The sequence below is a fragment of the Schistosoma haematobium genome, chromosome ZW (genome assembly GCF_000699445.3).
Source record: "Schistosoma haematobium chromosome ZW, whole genome shotgun sequence".
NCBI lineage: Eukaryota > Metazoa > Platyhelminthes > Trematoda > Strigeidida > Schistosomatidae > Schistosoma > Schistosoma haematobium.
In genome coordinates, this window is record NC_067195.1 from 19,494,968 (window position 1) to 19,514,459 (window position 19,492).

The 19,492-nt window shown below is 36.4% G+C and overlaps 1 protein-coding gene across 2 annotated transcripts in view; it reads left to right on the top strand.

Annotated features, from left to right (window-relative positions):
* Window positions 1–1,539: 1,539 nt before the first annotated feature.
* The window catches only part of MS3_00002958 (uncharacterized protein), a gene marked incomplete at its 5' end in the record, with an annotated part of 52,066 nt that continues 34,113 nt past the window's right edge, over window positions 1,540–19,492 (top strand). The window contains 8 exons of one of the 2 annotated variants that reach the window (XM_012936973.3): window positions 1,645–1,720; window positions 1,758–2,248; window positions 3,163–3,628; window positions 6,170–6,524; window positions 8,302–8,499; window positions 9,529–9,782; window positions 13,206–13,624; window positions 14,493–14,714. In XM_012936973.3, the coding sequence (XP_012792427.2) occupies window positions 1,645–1,720; window positions 1,758–2,248; window positions 3,163–3,628; window positions 6,170–6,524; window positions 8,302–8,499; window positions 9,529–9,782; window positions 13,206–13,624; window positions 14,493–14,714 (2,481 nt within the window). Of the gene's footprint in view, window positions 1,721–1,757; window positions 2,249–3,162; window positions 6,525–8,301; window positions 8,500–9,528; window positions 9,783–13,205; window positions 13,625–14,492; window positions 14,715–19,492 lie in introns of both variants that reach the window. The other variant, XM_051210630.1, reaches the window with a different exon arrangement.

The window sequence follows — 19,492 nt, forward strand, 5'->3', positions numbered from 1 at the left end:
GAAGCCTTTGAATTCTACTCTTGCACTCTCAAACGTCCCGAGGATTGAGATCTTACCAACACATGACAAAAGTTTTTAATGCCAACTTCACCGATCCATCAAATCAGGAATGTATATGCGTAGAGCATTCCTCAACTCTAGTGCCAGATGACGTACTGGAGCAAATACACTTAACTCTCGGGTTAGTAATATGAAGAATAAAATCCTTGTGCCAATTAAAAGTCACTAGGATTCTAAAACATTCGTCATGTGGTCCCTAAGCAATGCATGTCATATGTTTAGGCACTTGCTAGAGTCACACCAACTTTCAAAAAAAAATAAGCAGGCTACACTTTCTACAGTCGTCAAGTGAGAAGTTAGAGATCTAACCTGTTGCAGATCAATAGCATTACTCATAACGCATTTAAAGTTAATTCATGGACCGACCAACGATCGAGTGAGGTAATACATTGGCAAAAATAGCATTCTATATGAGGACCAAAACAGAATCAGAGAACCCGGGTCCCGCACATCCGAACTTCTCCCAGTATGAGAACTGGTCGACGTGCATGAGCTAAAAGACACCAGTCCATGCGATGCTTCTTGACTTTACGAAGGAGTTCGACACAGCATCACATGCACTTCATACTGCAAAGGTTACAAAGAAGGGTTACATTCACTCATTTCTTTTGCCGCTTCTAAACTACTTGAATAACCGGATGTTCAGTATAAAGGTAAGAAGTGTGGACGTAAGCTGGAAGGTCTCGACATCGAGAGGTTCACAGATGATCAATTTAGGATCACTCCTCTCCCTACCTTTTATTAAGTACCTCTAAAATGAAACTAGGTCATCGACCTTCACATAAGCTTACGATACTGAGACATGGAGGCAATTTGGGTTCTTTTCAGCTACCGGAGGATCCTAGAACAAATATGACCTATCGAAATGTTATCTTATGAACATTTAACCACATAAAAAGCAAACAACACACACCTGTCATGGAAATCTACTCGCAACCGACTCTACAAGCACTATCTAAGTTTGCTAACCAGAGAGCTTGCAATACAGCCCAAACTTATTCGATGATGGAGCCAAAGCAAATGTTACTACTTGCTTTACTCGGACGAGGATTGATACTGACCACCAGAATTATTTCTTGTGCTGTCTTAAATGTACTCGAGACATCACCTAGAAGTCCACAACGCTTTTGTACATCTTAAAATAGTCGTCTTTTCTTACACTTGAGTTTTGTTTTTCTTATTCTTCACATTACAACTAATCGAACTCCTGCGTTATAATATGATAAATGATGGTTCCAGAAATCATTTTGCCTCGAGAGAAACACACTCGCTCAAATTACGATATATGCAAACCTACAAATAACTATAAAACTGACTAGAAATTGTGCAGTGTAGTAGACAGACTGCCGTCAATTAAAGATTATCAAGGACATGGAACTGTTCTGACACAACATAAAGGAGAAACAAAAATTTAATCGATTTAGGCAAGCTCATCACAGAGATATTGACTTGTTTTACTGGATCTCTTAATTCCAAACTCTCAAGGTTGCAAAAAGCGAACACTTGATCGCCGATTTGTTTACTCGGTATTATTAAACTACGGGGCAGGGTCTGTAGTGCCACTTGATATTCCTGCTACCAAATATGAAGCAAAACGTACTTCAATATTTGTTGTATGATGGAATGAATACGGAAGGCCAGTTATTCAGGATTAAAAAAAGTGATTCTAATATTCACACTACTTTTATTTCGGATAGATGATGTGGTTCATTTCGTTTTGGACGTGTCTCTGATTGGTTGCAATGTCCGGTTTTTTATTAATTATCCTGATTCCGGAGTTCCATTCCAGCGGTTGCAATATCGAGAGCTGCCTTTGAATAACCCAACTCTTACTGGCAAACAATCGGATTGTTTTGATAATTTTTTCGAGTTAAAGAAAATAAGTGTCTGCGGATCTTTTCACTTTTACTTTTCAAAAGATGGATCTTCTCCTAGCACCCCATCAACCGCAACATGTCTGAACGGGAATATAGCTGGCTCAGGATATATTATCGTTGATCCAGATTTCACTGGTAAAAAGGTTGCCACGGAGCCCTCCAAAAATAGCTGTGGGAAAAATTGGGATTTAAGTGGCGTGGTCCTTCAGTCTTATTTGTCCAAGAATCTTGGAATATTCCCTGAATGGGAATCAAGACTTTATACAGCCAGGAATGGTGGTTATAATATGATTCATTTTACTCCTCTTCAAGTTAGTAGTTTTCCTTCTGATTGTTTGTTTTACGTTTTATCTTAATGGCGAATTTCGCTGTTTACATTTTGTTGGTCCCAGTTTTGTACTGTCATGTAAGGTAAGCTGAACGGTATCTTTCTAAGCGAGCAAACTAAACAGTTTTGAAATCAGCCGAGATGAATAAAATGGTTTATAATCATATACTAAGAACAAAATATCATCACTGTATATCTTTTATTAAGTACGTCTGAGGTTGTTTTTAATGAATTTGTTAATGAGAAGTCTTCAGTTTTAACTATTTTATTGAGAGCACAAAGTGATGCAAGTTAGGCAACTATCAAAAAATTGAATGATTAAACTGCTGCTACCTTTTGACATGGGACTCCTCAGCAATATACAGTCACAACTCTCGTCATTGGAGATCAAACCTAACATCTTCCGTCTAGTACTTAAACGCTTAACCTCCGGATTACTGGACCAATATCCAATGGTGTACAAACGTAGCTTAAATCATTCCGCAATGTCACACGACCATCTTCTATCGTCTTTCGGGGGTACCTTCCTCACGTTTGAGACAGTTAAAACAAACTAGTCGCGACTTCTCACTAGAACTCCATAAACGTCTTCCCTAAGCTAGCCACCAGTAAATAAATGACAAGTACCAGTATGGTGGGTTAGGGAGATTGTTTCTTCGGCAGAAAAGAGAGCCCCTTGGCTTGTAAACTGTCAATTTCAGAAAGCAAGTATTAATTACAGTGCCTAAAAATATTGACAAATAAAATATGTTTAATGAAAGTGGGGTGAGTTGGATCCTTTAAATTAAATCAGAAAGTCTAGATTTTGGCATGTGTATAGAGGTAATACATGAAACAAGACCTTTTGATCATTAGCTTAGTGTACGTGAATGTTCTGAATTTCTATTTACGTTACAGGAACTTGGCTATTCTCGTTCTGCTTACTCTCTCAAAGATCAACTCACAGTCAATCCTAGCTTTACTCCACCTGGGGCAACGAAGAAGGTGGACTGGACAGATATTGAATGCTTTATCAAACATTTGGAAAATAATTGGGCAGTACTTAGTATGACCGACTTAGTTTTCAATCATACTTCAAATGATAGCCCCTGGGTTCACGAACATCCTGAATGCGCTTACAACGTTGTTAATTCTCCTCATTTAGCTCCAGCGTATATTCTGGATCATATTGTCTGGCGTTTAACAGTAGAAGCCAGTACTGGATCACTTGCAAGTTATGGTATCCCAGCAATCTTAAACAATCCAGATAGTGAGCTTCCAGCTATAGAAGTTTGGTTGACCCAGAAGATAGAAGCAGCGAAGTTATATGAGTTTTTCTTAGCAGATGTTGATATAGTATCAAAAGAATTCATTTCTTGGTTAAGTAAGTTTCTAAAGTATTCTACCCACTTTGTTTCCGTCTTTCAGTACTTATAACAAATGGTTTTAGCTGAAAATCTTAATGAGAAACAAAAATAGATGACTTCCGGCAGCACCATTGACGTCAATTATTTAAAGCATAAATAATGTTTACATACCAACATATTTTGGCATTATAAATGATACTTCGAATTACATTTTCCGTAATTTCTTGCGAATAAGGCAAAAATATGTTCTTGTCTCATTATTTACCTCAAAAACGATAATTTAATCATACTGTGGATGTCAGTCAGCCATCTCATTGTCAACGTAGAGCCGGTCCAATTTGTCATACCAACGTGACACATGGTGAATAGCTTAGGAGTCACACTAATGTACTAGTAATGATAAAATGAGAAGCTACCCACCTCAATCAATGAAGACTCATAATCTTATCAATCGACTCTGGTGAATGTAAGTGAATGTGAGCAATGTAGTGTTAGATAATGATTCAATTTTTATATTTACGTGTAGCATAGATTTATTTAGATTGTATTTTGTGATAATCTAAGTCTACGGTCCATATTGTTGAGGTAGCATAACCATTTTTTGTCAAGTGAAGCGGAGTTTAATGTTACCCTAAATCTTTCCGCTATTCCTTCAGCCTTGAAGTTTGAAAACCTTTTCGGACATATAGATAAGCAAACAAGGACCTCAAACGAGTACATATTGACACAAGCTACCGTAATTTACATTAAAAAATGGATTTTATCACGTTTAGTACCATTTCACGACTACTTTAATTATTCTTAGTCTTGGATAGACCAGTTAATTTATTCTTTTTGGGTCATTATCTACACATACATTTGCTTTTGTCAAATATTCGCTTATAACATTGATTATTATTATATGAGCGCATGTGTGTGCGAAAGACAACTAGGAAGGGATCACGGAAGCAATACACCGTACCACAAAGTGCTAGACCACAAGAAGTTCCATCGTAAAAAATAGATCTCTATCGATATCCTGTGCATGACTCAAAAAAGCAAGAAGACAGTAATTAACAACAGCCGAACGAGAGCAGATAATGCCAAGGTGCAGGCCAAATACACAGAAGAAGACAAACGCGTGAAAAGACTCATTAGAGCCGACAGAGGGAAATATGGCCTAGCAACGAAAGCAGGAGGGCTGCAAGCAAAGAAAATATCAGACAATTATATAATACGACGAAGAAAGTTGCAAGGAAATATAGCAACCTAGAGCGACCGTGTAGAACACTTTGAAAAGCTCTTGAGTAGAAAAGCCCCACTGAACCCAAACAACTTTGAGGCAACACACAGACCTTCCCATAGATGTTACCACACCAACAATCAAGTAAGTATGCATTTCCATAAAACATTCAATAGTGATAAGGCAGCAGGACCAAACAGCATACCAACATAAGCACTAAAGTCAGACATGGAAGTAATTGCAATGATGCTTCACATTCTCTTCAGAAAGATTTGATAGAAAGAGCAAGTACTAACAGGGGTAACAGGCTTAAGTAAATGATTGTGGGTCTACCACTCACTCTCTTCGTCAAATAGATTTAGTCGGTTTTTCTGTCTGACTATAAATATTGAGTCACGCCTCATTAAATTGATATGCCACGTTTGCCTTCTTCGATCAGTTTCTCTCTTATCTGTCTGTCTGCGTTTACAGATGAATGAGATATATGTATTGAAAACTCATTCTCGTATTTGGCCTACTTTATTTCGTCATGCACTGACGAAAATATGTACGAGGCCAAGCGGGATGTGTATTTTATTAACGTCATCATTCAATAATAATCGAGTCAGACAACAGGCCTATAGGATTAAGTCGATAGATTGAACAGAAAAAGGAGTGGAAATGGTATACATTACAGTGAGAAATTCGATATCGGAGTGATTGTTGAAAAGAATCTAATGGGGTCGAGGAATGACAAGTATGAATAGCTTGGATATTCTTACCATTGTTATAATGATAAGTATTCGAGAAAGCATGATAACTACAGCGAATTTGATTTATGGGTTTTAAAATTCTTCAACAGTGACAGGGAGTTTCTCTTGTAGCTTACATGAGTCAGAAATATACGATAGGATTTTTCAGCGTAAAATATATTACAGGCTGATATTTACACAATTCGTTCATTTTGTTCACGGAACAGAGTCCTATCTTCCATGCCAAGTGCGGTGTTTAATAAGTTTTTAATTACGTTTGATGTCGGTTCAAAACTCTATGTATTTCGCTTATACATAAAAGTTCCTTTGTTTGGTTTTTGAAGATAGGTATCTATGTTTTAGAAGCTTTTCAATGGCTAGTGATAGGTAATTATTCAACATATATGACACTCATATTCTTTCGTTGGTTTTACTCTTCCCTGGTGAGCTTTTTTGCCTTCCTAAAAACACCTTCAACAATGATTTTGTGACTTTTTATGGGGATATTTAAGTCAATTTAAAACAAAAACAGACAAGTATATTCTGGTATTTACAAATATTGTGTTGTTGCTTTAAAGTTGCTCATTTACTTGTTCAACTTTTAGGAAAACATGCAACATTTCCTTCATTAATTTCCCCGAATGAACCTAACTTGTCGCTGAAAATTGACGGGGCCAGAAAAGGAAGACGATTTGGGGCTACTGTTGATTTTTCAATAGCATGTCATGAAATTGTCGGTAAAAATGAGAATGAACTCCCCCTTTCTGAAAGTGAGGCTGAAGCTGCTGGTGAAAAGTTACGAGTCAGGTTAATATCTCTAAATTATGACCAAGTTAATGAAACTAAGCATCATTTGCAAGCTGCCGTAGGAAATGTTTTGGCAAATGCTCGCTATCGATTTTACGATCCTCATGGACTTAAGCTTAAGCAAGTTACGTTAGATACACCTATTATGTGGGCGTAAGTACATTCAATATCTTTTTGTAATTTTGCATACATTTATTTGTGTATAAATTAAAATATATTATATGCATTTTTATATATCATAATGGTATAATATAATATAGACAGATATTGTTTGTTAATTTGCCCTATTCTTATTAATTTCTTTATTTTATCCCATTATTCAACCTTGTTATCTTTAAATGATACAATGTTACTAAATAATTACTCATAATCTGGTTACTTAATTTCCTTCAGTGTCTTATCTATTTTCATCGTATTTTATCCTAGTTTCTCGTATTCCATCAATATTTTCCGACTGCTTGGAACCAAATTTATGAAGTGTTTCTGATTTATTAGTTTTCATTAACTTGTGTGATAGAAGACTTATTTCATTCTACTAGTCGAACTTTAAGTTTGATATAAACCACTTTGTTTTACTAAAAAGTGTTTATCTAAAAGATGAAATGTTTAGTGGTGATACATTTACTGTCATAATAAAATTCACTTGAACATCAATTTGATATTTGACAAAGGATAATACTGTATAATTGTTTCATCTCCAACAATTAATTAACTGTTCCTATTAACGAAATGTCAGATTTATAGATAATTAAAGTACAGTTTCGTTAAAAAATGGTTTCTCTCTGTCGATTTCTTTACTGACAATGGTATGTGTGATAGTTGATTCTAATCCAGCGTCCATTTAAATTTCTACGTTAAATATACCTTCCGTTTGATTGCTTATTTAGTGTGCATCGAAAGTCTACCCCTCAAACATATTCATTTTGTAATCCACCCAATATGCGGTAAATTGCAATACTTTTTTTCATGTATGTTTAACAATTGTTTTTATATGAATTCTAGCCATGACTTTCGGGAGTACAATTCTTTATAAAGAACATCAGTAAACTATTTCAAGGCCTACTACATAATAGTTGGGATTTTAGTTAATTGTTTCTTCACTTCGCATACTTCTTCCACTTTCCTATATGTTACATATTTCAATACGATATTTTCAAAGCCATTCTAGTATGTATCACCATATACTTTCAGATAATTTTTCTAATCACTGTTTACATCATCTATGGATAGTTGGTGTTTTTGAAGTATTTAACAATTTCAAAGGATTGGTAGATTTTCGAGAGAAGTCTGGAGAAAACATGTCATTTTTGTCTCAGTAAAGAGGTCTCGAGAAAAGAACATTAAGTATGCATGTTACACTAAGAATATAGTCAATGTATTTCTACATGACTAGAATCTTTAGTCATAACAATTACTGAATAATCAACTAGCTTTTTGTTTTTATGTGTAAAAACAATATCGTAATGTCAAGATAAGCCATTTCAATATTGCTACAGGAACTATATATTTGATTGGTTATAAAATTTGGCAACCTATTATATGTTAACATAAAAGGCTTTCATACTTATATTGTCTTAACATTAATAATATTGTTTTCATGTCAACAAAATTTAGACCCTATAATTGCGTGTCTGAGTCATATTCCTAAAAGACTGATCCACAATTCTGACAAGTGTAGTGTTTCCCAATTATTCGGTATATGTTTAATACTTGTCGGTGAAACTGATAATGGCACGTTGATGACTTGAAGTTAAATTTATGTGGTAACGCTACACTATTTCACTGTTGAGTGGTGTTTTTTATCTGTCTGACTGCAATAAAAAGTTAATTGTTTACGAAACCCATGTATTGTTACAGTGAGTGGGATTAGATAGCACTCACAATTTTTGAATATATCGTTATCATAAGAATTTTATCGCTTTCTTAATAGATACTTTTATCATCCAGTCCCTGACGTAGAAACCATTGAAGAAGCTGAAGCAATTTTGGAAACCAAAGATGCCGCAAAAATTATGGCTTTTAATGGATGGGTGATGAATGATGATCCTTTGAAAAACTTTGCAGAACCTAGCTCATTTGTATACTTACGCCGTGAACTTATAGTCTGGGGTGACTCAGTAAAGTTACGGTAATTTTTGTCCCATTTAAATTTTCACTGCATAAATTTGTACATATATATGTTTTCAAAACTACTAGTTTTCATATGGTCTTTTTCATAATAACTAATTTGCAACCCGATTCAGTGTTTTGTGTAAATAACTATATATATTCTTGTATTAGTTAACACTTGGAGTTATTAATTCAGCTGGAATTATATGATACACTGTATATATATCGATTTGGTTGGGATGGTTTATGCTTCATCACATCTTAAGTTTCGATATTATTTTAGGCAGTTTGTTCCATTATTTAACTTTTTTTAAATCATATTCTCTGTGTTTTTTGTTTGTTACTATCATTGATACCTTTACTGCTTCGGCTGACCTGCTACTAATCTTGCCAATTTTCTTTATCTGTGTTTATAAAGTGTGGTGATTCGAACCGATGGAAATTCGTGTTAGACCCTACATTGATTAAGACTGACAACTTATCATCAACCCTCACAAAATAAAGATACTCAAAACAGATAGCTCGAAGATGTGCTTGGTTATTTATGTATTGGTGTAGGTGGGAAATTTCTGTTATATGAATGCAATAAATAGTACCGTCTTGGCGGTTGTTTGTAAATTTTACTCAGTTTTATTCACTTAACAGTATCTGTGATTCTTCAAGACCCTAGTTATGGCTTCTGATTTTTGCGACAGAAATCGATCTTAATTTTTTACATCTAAAATCCATCGTTGTGCTGATATGATCATACTAATTGTCAAGTCAACAACACGTTAAACATGAAAAATAAAGATAACTGGTTACTGTACGATAATCATATCATGGAGATATATTTCATTGATCAAAATTAACTGATCAAGATAGTTTGTCCAGTTCACTTATCTTAACGCAGTAGGTAATGTCAGAAGTGACCAGTGATTTCACAAAAATCCCATTCTAAACTATTTTACTTTAACTTGAATTTATTTATCTATTTTCGTATCTATCTGTTTAGTTTTTTGGTTACAGCAACCTAATTTTATTTTTTGGCAATTTTTAAAAACTTCAGTTATGGTGACAAACCGGAAGACAGTCCATATCTTTGGGATAGAATGACTAAATATACGGAACTAACTGCAAAAATATTTCATGCAGTACGATTGGATAACTGTCATAGTACACCTCTTCACGTAGCACAATATATGATTGATAAGGCTAGAGCTATACGACCTAATTTGTATGTGGTTGCAGAATTATTCACTGGAGGCGAATATGTTGATAACATTTTCATCAATAAATTAGGTCTTAGTTCTTTAATACGAGGTAAAGTTTGTTGGATGATAATGATAGTATTTTGTTTTATTTCGTATTTCTTTATTGTATTCGATTATATTTGTTGCATACTGAGTTACTATCACTGTATGTAATTGTCATAAAGACCATATATGCTTCTTAAAATGGCACGAATCAGTTACCAGAAATAAATAATGTGAACAATTTATTCAACACTTATCGGTTTTAATCATCAAGGAATGGAATATAATTGCCAATTCAGGTAAAAAACAGAATAGTGGATGTTTTAGATTACCCAACAAGATACATCCTAAACATTAGTTTTCTATTCGTTGGCCATCACTGTTTTCAAGTACTGACTAAATTAGCATTCTTACTGAATGTTATCAATCCTTTGTACAGAATGGTAATTAAACATATAATCACCGAACATTCTCAATTCGTAGAGGTTGGGTTTCACAGGAACAAAACGGAACTGCTCCCACCAAAACTTTTTAAACCCGACCTCTCATAGCCAGACTAACATCATGAAGGCGCCACAGATGGACCAACCTGGCATTAGCCTCTCTGGCTTCCACTAAACGTATATTAATCTCATCTGAAACGCCAACACCTATACTTTCACAACTACTCAGTTCCACAAACTGTTCGATTGTCAGCGGCTCATCACAAAGAGTGGGTGCCTGCATACGCTCCTGCCTGTCTTGCAAAAGTACTTTATATTTAGAAGGTGCAAAGTGCGTACCATACCTACGAATATTGATTGCCAACTGATTACTTGCAGGTTGCACGGCTTGAGCATCATTACACAGTAAGACAATATCATTTACATGCTGAAAACCAAAACGTTTTTTCTCAAGTGACAAACACATCACCATTTACCTTCACCAGTATTGTTTCCAGAATGTCATTGATGGCATAATTAAAGAGGAATAGTGAGATTGTGTAACCGTTCCTGGAATAGAGCAGTGGAGAGAGGTGGTTTTCTGCCAACACTCTAGTTAAGATGTTTGCATATGGAGCCCTTTAGCTGTTAATAAGCTCCTCAGGCACATCTTTAATAGAGAATCTCAGAGTACAATCCTGTCAAACGCATACAAGGCTTTACTAATATTAGGAAAAATAACATTTGGAGGAGGGTGAATGTATAGACGGTACCTTTGCGACCAAAAGGAAAACACGTCTGTTCTTCCTGAGTCGATCTTTCACGGATTTTGTACAACCTGCATAGTATAACAGAAGCCAATAGTTTGGATGCGCTCAGAAGTGGACTTATCCGTCTATAGTTGTTACATCGTCGGCGTCAGCCCTTTTTAAGGATCTGTGGGACGGTGGCTACATTTCAAGGTGTTAGGTCACTCACTAATTCTTAAAATTCCACAAACAACTCAGTCGGTTCAGTGATCAGGAGTTGGCTACCTTGGTTAAAATATCTGGAAATAATTCTTAAGGGCCTGGTGGTTGCGGGTGCTTGCAGGTTTCTTCCGTCTTGTTGGATCAATTAGTCAACATTATTCATGAAGGGCAGGACAGTCTGATCGATATTGTGGAGCAACAGACTAGGTGATCTGCTCAATTTGATTGTATTAATCCGTTTGGGACGAAAAGCCTGTTAGCCATCGAGATGTACGATAAGATTGGCGCAAATGAGGGCATGATCAAAGTTGAGACAAGTACCTAAAGATGAGCCGTAGTTTTGTACACAACAACGCCAGCGGTAGCTGATCGCGATGTATTCAGTTTGAGTTCAGAATTTGAATGTAGAGTGAGGGCGTCGGGTAGCACATTGATGATGACTACCAATAGTAAGTTTTAGCTGGAAACAAGTTGTTGTTTATACAGAGCTGTGGCAGACGTTCACCGTTATCTGACCTGCGACCAATTAGTCCCCATTGGCCATCGAAGCGACTTTCCTCTGCTTAGATTTTCGACTTGTGCATTAAAGTCTATGGCTAACATTACAATATTTATCGAACACGTTTTCTTGAGATCGATTAATGCTGCTTCTGATCTGGCTCTCAGTGTGACAACAGTGCCAGCAGAATCGGACGGAGATGCCACAGGGTCTCCAGATGAACGCACGTGAAGCAAGCTTTTCTAATCTACAGATGCGAAGCGAACGTGTGATACTTCACTAGAGTCTTGGATGTGGGCTTCTAAAAAAATAAAAATGTCGATGTCAAGAATTTCTAAAGCCAACCAAACCTGTCTGTTATCCGTTTCCCATTTGTATGCAAACGTTGATGGAGATCAGTTTAATGGTGCATGTTCTTTCAAGAAAGCTGATTCAGTTTACGTATTCGGTGGTGGCATCTTAACTTTCGACTAGTCACTGACTTGATTTCGTCTAGATTGGACAAAACTCCCCCCAAAGATGAAGTACTGTATGAGTTGGAAAAACAACAGTGATCGCGGAATGGAAATAAAAAGAAGTAGGAAGATAAAGAAGCGTTAAATGAATTTATACGTAATTAGGTAGTTGCGGATTTCCTTTATTTAAATAACGAGAGAGAATAAAAACGTTTTCTTCATTAATAATCATGTTGATAATTATTTATGGGCCAGGAAACTTCCCGGGTACTCAGTCCAAAACAGCTGGTTTCTTTGGTAGGCACTCTTCTAGCCTTTGATTCAAAGGTACAACCTACAAGGCAGTGGAGCAACGCCAGATATAATCTCATGGTAGCTGGTGACCAAGGGTAGGCTCATATGCCATCCGACTCCTCTGGATCATGGAGCCGAAGTGCAGTATTGGTTTGGAATTAGGGTTTTCCAACTTTCCCAAATATACCCTGTGTATCCACCAGCCCGATTTAATCTCTAAGCATTCTCTTTCCACCCTTTCACTTCTGTAAAGAACACCCCCGTCACGAGATGAGTCGGACTTCCCTGGCAGTGACTATAATACGTGGCCATATGAGAGGACTCTCTCTACCCTCGACCGTATCAGGAGATTTTAGAGCTCCAAGTTTGTCGGTATGCTCTTCTGTTACAGTGTTTACAAAGAGACGTTTGTTTGCTGCAAATTTCGTGAATGATATTCAAATTTGTGAAGAAATACCCACTTCCCAGTTATCTGTATGCAATAATATTTTCGGTTAACATCTGGTCCATAAGTTTTAAATAAACGTTTCATAGGTCCGTATCTCACGTACCGGAAATCTACTACAGTTGGATACATAAACTAAGTACCTATTTTATTTTCCATGTGCTCTGGTTATTTTTCCGTGTTCAAAAGGATATAATATCGTCTTCCTTAGGAACCAAACGTTTTGTAAGTGCTTTTTATTCTATCTCCATTAAAATCATTATTTTAGACCTGATTGGTTCACTCTTATACTATAACATTCTTTAGAATAAACAAGCAAATAATAAAAATTTACTTTCACTTGTTAAAGCTTTCTCTATACATTCTTACAAGATTTACTTGTTTCAAATCAATTACAATTTTAGAATCCCTATCAGCTTGTGACTGTCATGATTTAGGTCGACAAGTTCATCGATATGGTGCATCCCGACCTGCTGGAGCATTTTTTGAACGAGCCAGTGCACGTCGTCTATATCCGAGTGTATCACATGCTGTCTTCTATGATCAAACTCATGATAATCCAAGTGTATTGGAGAAACATTCTGTTTTTAATTATCTGCCTTTATCTGCAGTTGGATCGTTTGCTTGTTGTGCAATTGGTAGTACACGTGGTTATGATGAATTAGTCCCACATTATATTGATGTAGTTAAAGAGGAACGTTTCTATTCGCGATGGCCTGATCAAGTCAATTATAATATTGGTATAATTAAGCCAAAATCTATTTTAAATGAACTGCATAGTTGGTTATCATCTGAAGGATTTTCTGAAACATTTGTAGACCAAGTATGTAATTTATTATTATTATTATTATTATTACGATTTATTTCGTTTTTTTTGTTTAAAAAATGAATTATATTGAAACATCCATTGATTATACAACGTTTTCCTTATTTAATACAACTTGTAACTGATTGATTGATTGACTGACTAATATGTCGTAAACATTTACACTGTAGTAAATAGGATAATGTTGAAACATTCGAGCTTAGTGGTTATAGTACTAAACTTTCAAAGATTCACTGAATCTATTTGTTCATTTTAAGAAAACTGAATATTATCAGTACGTCCCATGCAAAAATGGGTGTGACTGAGAACTGAGTATGTGAATCGGTACTCGAAATATAAGTAGTATTATTTTTTAGTACAGGAGATTTGTGGAGCTGATTGAATTATGTAATCCACATTATGGAAGGACCTTATGTAGAATGTTATACTGCACAGTTACACAGTGTATAGTGTTAGAAATTCTCTCATACTGGAAGCTTTTTGTTTAACATAAGTTCTGATACCACAACACAGGTAACTAGACAGATGTACGAAATTATGAATTTGAAACCTTTAATTTACCATCTTATGCCTATGAAATACCACCATAAGAAATTTAATACTGTCTTGTAGTGTTATTTTTATCATAGAAATTTTTTCACTATGCAGTATAGTGTATCATTACTTTCAATATTATTTAAATGTCATCTTTCTCATAAACATTTATTGTCTTTTGTACAAATGCTTAGTCGTTAACGGCAATTGGTAAATTTGTTTAAATCAGTTAAAAATTTCATTCGATAATTTGACTTAATATGTCAATATAATAACAATGAAAACACTTGTTATCATGTTTTTTTTAATATTTGTTCATTCTTTTTTAAAGATTACACCAAATGTATTAGGTGTGACACGTTTTTGTCCAGAAACTCGTGAAGCTGTCCTATTGATAACACATACAGCTTTTCATGATCCTGGACCTAATCCACACCATTCAGATTTTCATCCAATTCGGTTGGGTGGACGAGTGAATAGATTGTTATGTGAAATACTCTCGACATTTAAAGGGGATTATCCACCACAGAAAGATTTTAAAAAGAATCCACAGGTATGAATTGTTGTTTCCGCTGTTTATCGTTTCACTTTAATAATACATAACAATGTAATTCTTTTGCCAAATCTAAATTTATGTGTTCAGGTCTGAGCTAATTTTCTGTGTAAATTTGTGCAGTAGGCTAACTTAGCTACCTAAATCGCAGTTGGTTGAGCTGATTTTGAACCTATGACCTAATGAGTTTACTGTAAACTGATTATTCTAGATGATAATTCGCTGATTATATCGAATATGCGATTAGTGGATAAACATAATATAATATTTAATTTTTACAACTTAGTTAGTGAACAGACTACTGATCGAAAAATAATTGACCCATTAAAATAAAGGTCGCTTTTGATTGCCATAATGCCGTATACTAGATGACAATAAATGTATCTAGCATTTATCGAAGCTACATTGGTCCTGCTTAGATCTAACTTTCGATTGTGACTACAACCCGAAGAGAGCACTTACAGTGCCCATTTTGTATTCAAACATTAGTTTATTATTACTAAGTCAATTAGCAGTAGGTTTCTTTGTGCTAAATGATAAAATGATAACATTATGGCATTTTATCACATAGAGATAATTTATAGAATGTATTTTTAGTTAACTATCGTATTTATTATGCCTAATTTGTATAAATATTCGACCATTTGTTACTGACATTTTCCATTGATTTCAATAAATGATTAATTATCTAGTGCATAAATTATTTAAGGTCGTCGTTGCCTCTCAAAATGTAAACATTTATTACTTAATATATTTACTAACTTGTCAAACCACTGAGTTGAAATATTGTTAGCGTACTGAATCTAGTCCATGTATTCATTTATGTTGTAATGAGTATCAGGTTTTATACGACAAAGATGTATGGAACTCTTTGAAATTCTGGTTTTAACAGGTTATAGTAATTTAAACGCAGAAAATGGACCTGCATTTGAATAATAGCACAAGTAAACAGTATGAACGAACAGATAATTTAAAATTCCAACTAGACACAAAATGTTAGCTTTTGTTGGATTGTTTCTTGTGTATCGTACGGAGAAGTTGGATTTCAGTAATATCATTAAACCGTGGTATTTCTTGTATTGTGAAGAATCGAAAAATGCAAAATAAAAGTGTTATAATGTCACCATCTGTTTACGGTTGATGATTAATGAATTCTTGACTATAGTAATTGAGTAAATGCAACTCACTTGACTAGTAAAAGTTTATATGTTGGGCTTTGAATCATATTGTTTTATGTGGAAGCTAGCGATGATAGCTTGATACCCAGACCAAAGTAGTTAGATCCAGTTTCGGACGTGTGACCTGTTTGCTGGAAATTAAATGCTTTAATCATTAAATCAATTATAATTCCTTGTGGAATCAACCCTGCAAACTAAATGTGATATAGAAGGATTATCTGACTGATGATACTCTTTTAGCGAAGTAAACCTGTCTGTTTATCTGCAAAACTTTCACCCAGGTTGGCATGAATTGCTGTCTATGTATTGAGGTAACGAATAAGTACTCAACAAGTAAATGGAAGTCATCAAAGCTGTCATTATCAATAAGAATTATCGCAAGCAATTCCCATCAAGCATATTAATGACGCTGGATACCGCCAATCAGAGAGCAGTGACTTATCGATCGGACCAATGACGCGTAAAACACGTACGAGTAGTCTAGAGTCGTTATTGGTCCTGACTGACTGACTAGCCCAGCCAGTTAAGTCCAGAACACCAATCCGAGCCTCTGCGATATGAGTCGTTTATTTCAATCATACTGGGTTTATATACCAACCAGACAGACCACATCGTACCAATAAAATATAAAACAACATTTGTAAAAGAATTAGCCACATGTGGCTGTGAATGAGGGAGGTAGTAATTAATAGACAGGGCATAACTCAAGAATAGTAGATCGTATAATAATAGTTCATAGGTCAAAATAAAGCTCATAATAAGAGGGACATGAATATGAACAGTTTAGTTATTTAACAACTATACGATAAAAATATACTCATAGCATTGGTCCATAAATGGATCTCAAAAGTTACCATTCATTATGCTTATCGGGACCTAACAACTCTTCAGCGTGTTTGTTGGTAATGTGTCCATAACACTCAGGAATCTATGTAACCTATGTTTGTGGGAACATTTTTTCTGGATTAGAATTGACCAATCTTGTTTGTTTCAAATCATCAATCACCACACAAATCAGATAATAAATAACATGCCTAATCTGGATCATCACAATTAATTGTGCTTTGAAAACCTGTTTTATTCTCTGTCCATATTGTATTCTTCATTGTCTAAACGTATATTTAGTTGTTTAAAAGAGAGGCGCTAGTGCAGTTATATTTTTATATTCATACTATTCTTTCAAATGGAAATGTAGACATATTAAAAAACTTTTTTGAATTCAAAATGTCATGATACGAGATTTTAATAGTAAAACTTTAAAGTTAACATTCTCACCGACCATAGTATCTACACATTTTTCTTAACCAAAGAATAATTCATATCAGTCCTATTGTAGTTTGATATCATGAACCTATCGATGTTAGACCACCTTTGAAAACCCGGAACCACTGGACGGCCGTTTCGTCCTAGTGTACGACTGGTTTTCAGTAATGGTCTAACTTAGATCGAATCTTGTATTAAACTGATAATAATCATGTGCTCAACTTCGTAAAGAGTCGGAGGACCTACATTAACTTGCCATTCAGGTTGACTGGAGATCGTGGGAAACCGAAGTGTGGTTGAAGGCCAGTTGAACTGATCCCTAAAGTGTTCTGCCCATCGATCCAATCTCCTGGATTGATAATGTACAATATGTCCATCTTTCTCTGAGATTGTTTCGCTAACAGTCGGGTTCCTAATACCGGTTTCCCTAACGAGTCTGAACAATTGTCTGTTATTACCTATTGCCACTGCCTTTTCCATCTCTCTTGCTTTCGCTACCCACCACTGTTCACGATCATTGCGTAGACTTCTTGTCAGCTTGCGCTTAAGCTGATTCCGCTCTTCATGTTCAGATCCAGATGGAATGAGTTTTCGAGCATCTATCAGTGCGGTAGATGCTGCTGAGATCCAGTGTTGCTCCCTAACCTTACGGTTTACCGTACTAGCAGATATCACTGCTGTTTCCCCAGCTTTCCGGATATCATTCCATGCTGCCTCGGGGTGGGCATCACATACATGGCTGCCTAACTGTTTTTCTAGTTGTTCCTGAAATATACTTTTAGTTTGGCTATCATTAAACAGGACCCTAAGAGGTTTCCTTGGAATGTCTTTCTTACGTCCAGTAAGACCCAGGCAAATACGCGCTCGCACTAGAGCATGATCTGAATCTAAGCATGTACTCCAGAATGAGCGACAGTCTTCTATCGAGCCCCTCCGTCGGTGGCTGACAGCGATGTGATCTATTTGGGTCCAACGTTCAGACGAATTAGGGGGTCGCCATGTTAAAAGATGTTTTTCCTTATGCTTAAAGTTAGTATTTGCAAGGAACAGGCGGTTATCTGAGCATAGCTGCAACAGACGGTCGCCATTATCTGTTCTTTGAGTCACGATGCTATAAGATCCACCTGGGTGTCTTTCTCTATCGCTTAGTGTACCTACTTGAGCATTAAAGTCACCGGCCACTATTACTACATCCGAGCGCTTAGCTTTTCGGAAAAGGTCCGAAAGCTTTCTGTAAAACTCATCTTTTACATCATCCGAGCTGCAGTCAGTGGGAGAATAGGCAGAGACGACGAAGAGGCAACGACGAGTGTCCCTATCTTTCCGGATTCTTACTGTTCCGTTCAGTCGGACAGCGCACAAACGACTGTCTACTTGGATCCAGTCTAAGAGAGCTAGTTCTGCCCTACGGCTCTATGCTAAACCTACGCCGGCGAGTCCACAAGAAGCAGCGTCTGGGCTTCCAGATACACGGAGTGTGAATCGAGTTGGTTCTTTATTTTGACATGGTAATGTCAAATGAATGACGCTACTCGGATCCTGTATGCGCGTTTCGGAGACGCAGCACACATCTATGGCACGAGATTCTAAAGTCCTAGCTAAGGAAGCCTGTTGTCCTATTTGGTACAGTGTTCGTATGTTAAAAGCTCCTACATGTAGTTTAGAGCGTGGTTTCAGGAGACCAGGAATAACGTTCCGCGTACTCAAATCGTTTGTCCTAGCGGTGCAAGGTGAAAAATAGTGGTGAAAAGGGTTAGTCGGGGAGGTTAGAGTGGTATTAAGAGGTGTAGGAAGGATTTGAATGTGACCAACTTGGTCTCGTGTGCTGTTACGGGTATGAGGTCTGATCTCACTTCTCGGCTGCCCACACCGTGGAAGGGTATTTCTTGAGGAACCTAAAGAGGAAGTTGGATTAATGTTAGCCTTAACGACCTGGGAGCGTGACCGCAGAGCCCAGGGGCAACTGCTTGAGGCCGGTCGCGCACGGTTTTTTCGTGGGAGGTTTTTGACGTGTTAGTTCCATTCTTCAAAGGGCCTTACCGCCGGAGACGGAAATCCGTGAGGTGAGGTGTGAGATTCTTAGTGTCAACCTTTTCTAACCCCTTCCTTCCTTGTGAGAAGGCAGCATCGCCGCAGATGCTGGTTGTCCGTTCTCCAATCGACCTGCCTGGCATGGTAGAACCTTACTTACTTACTTACACCTGACTAAAATTGTGAGAATTTGTGCGTTTTCTCACGTGACTGACAAAAAGTGGTCATGAAGACACAATCAAGCTGTCTGCCAGTCAAACAGGCGACATGCAGTGCGAGGTTAAATATGTTGTTATTACTTACTTA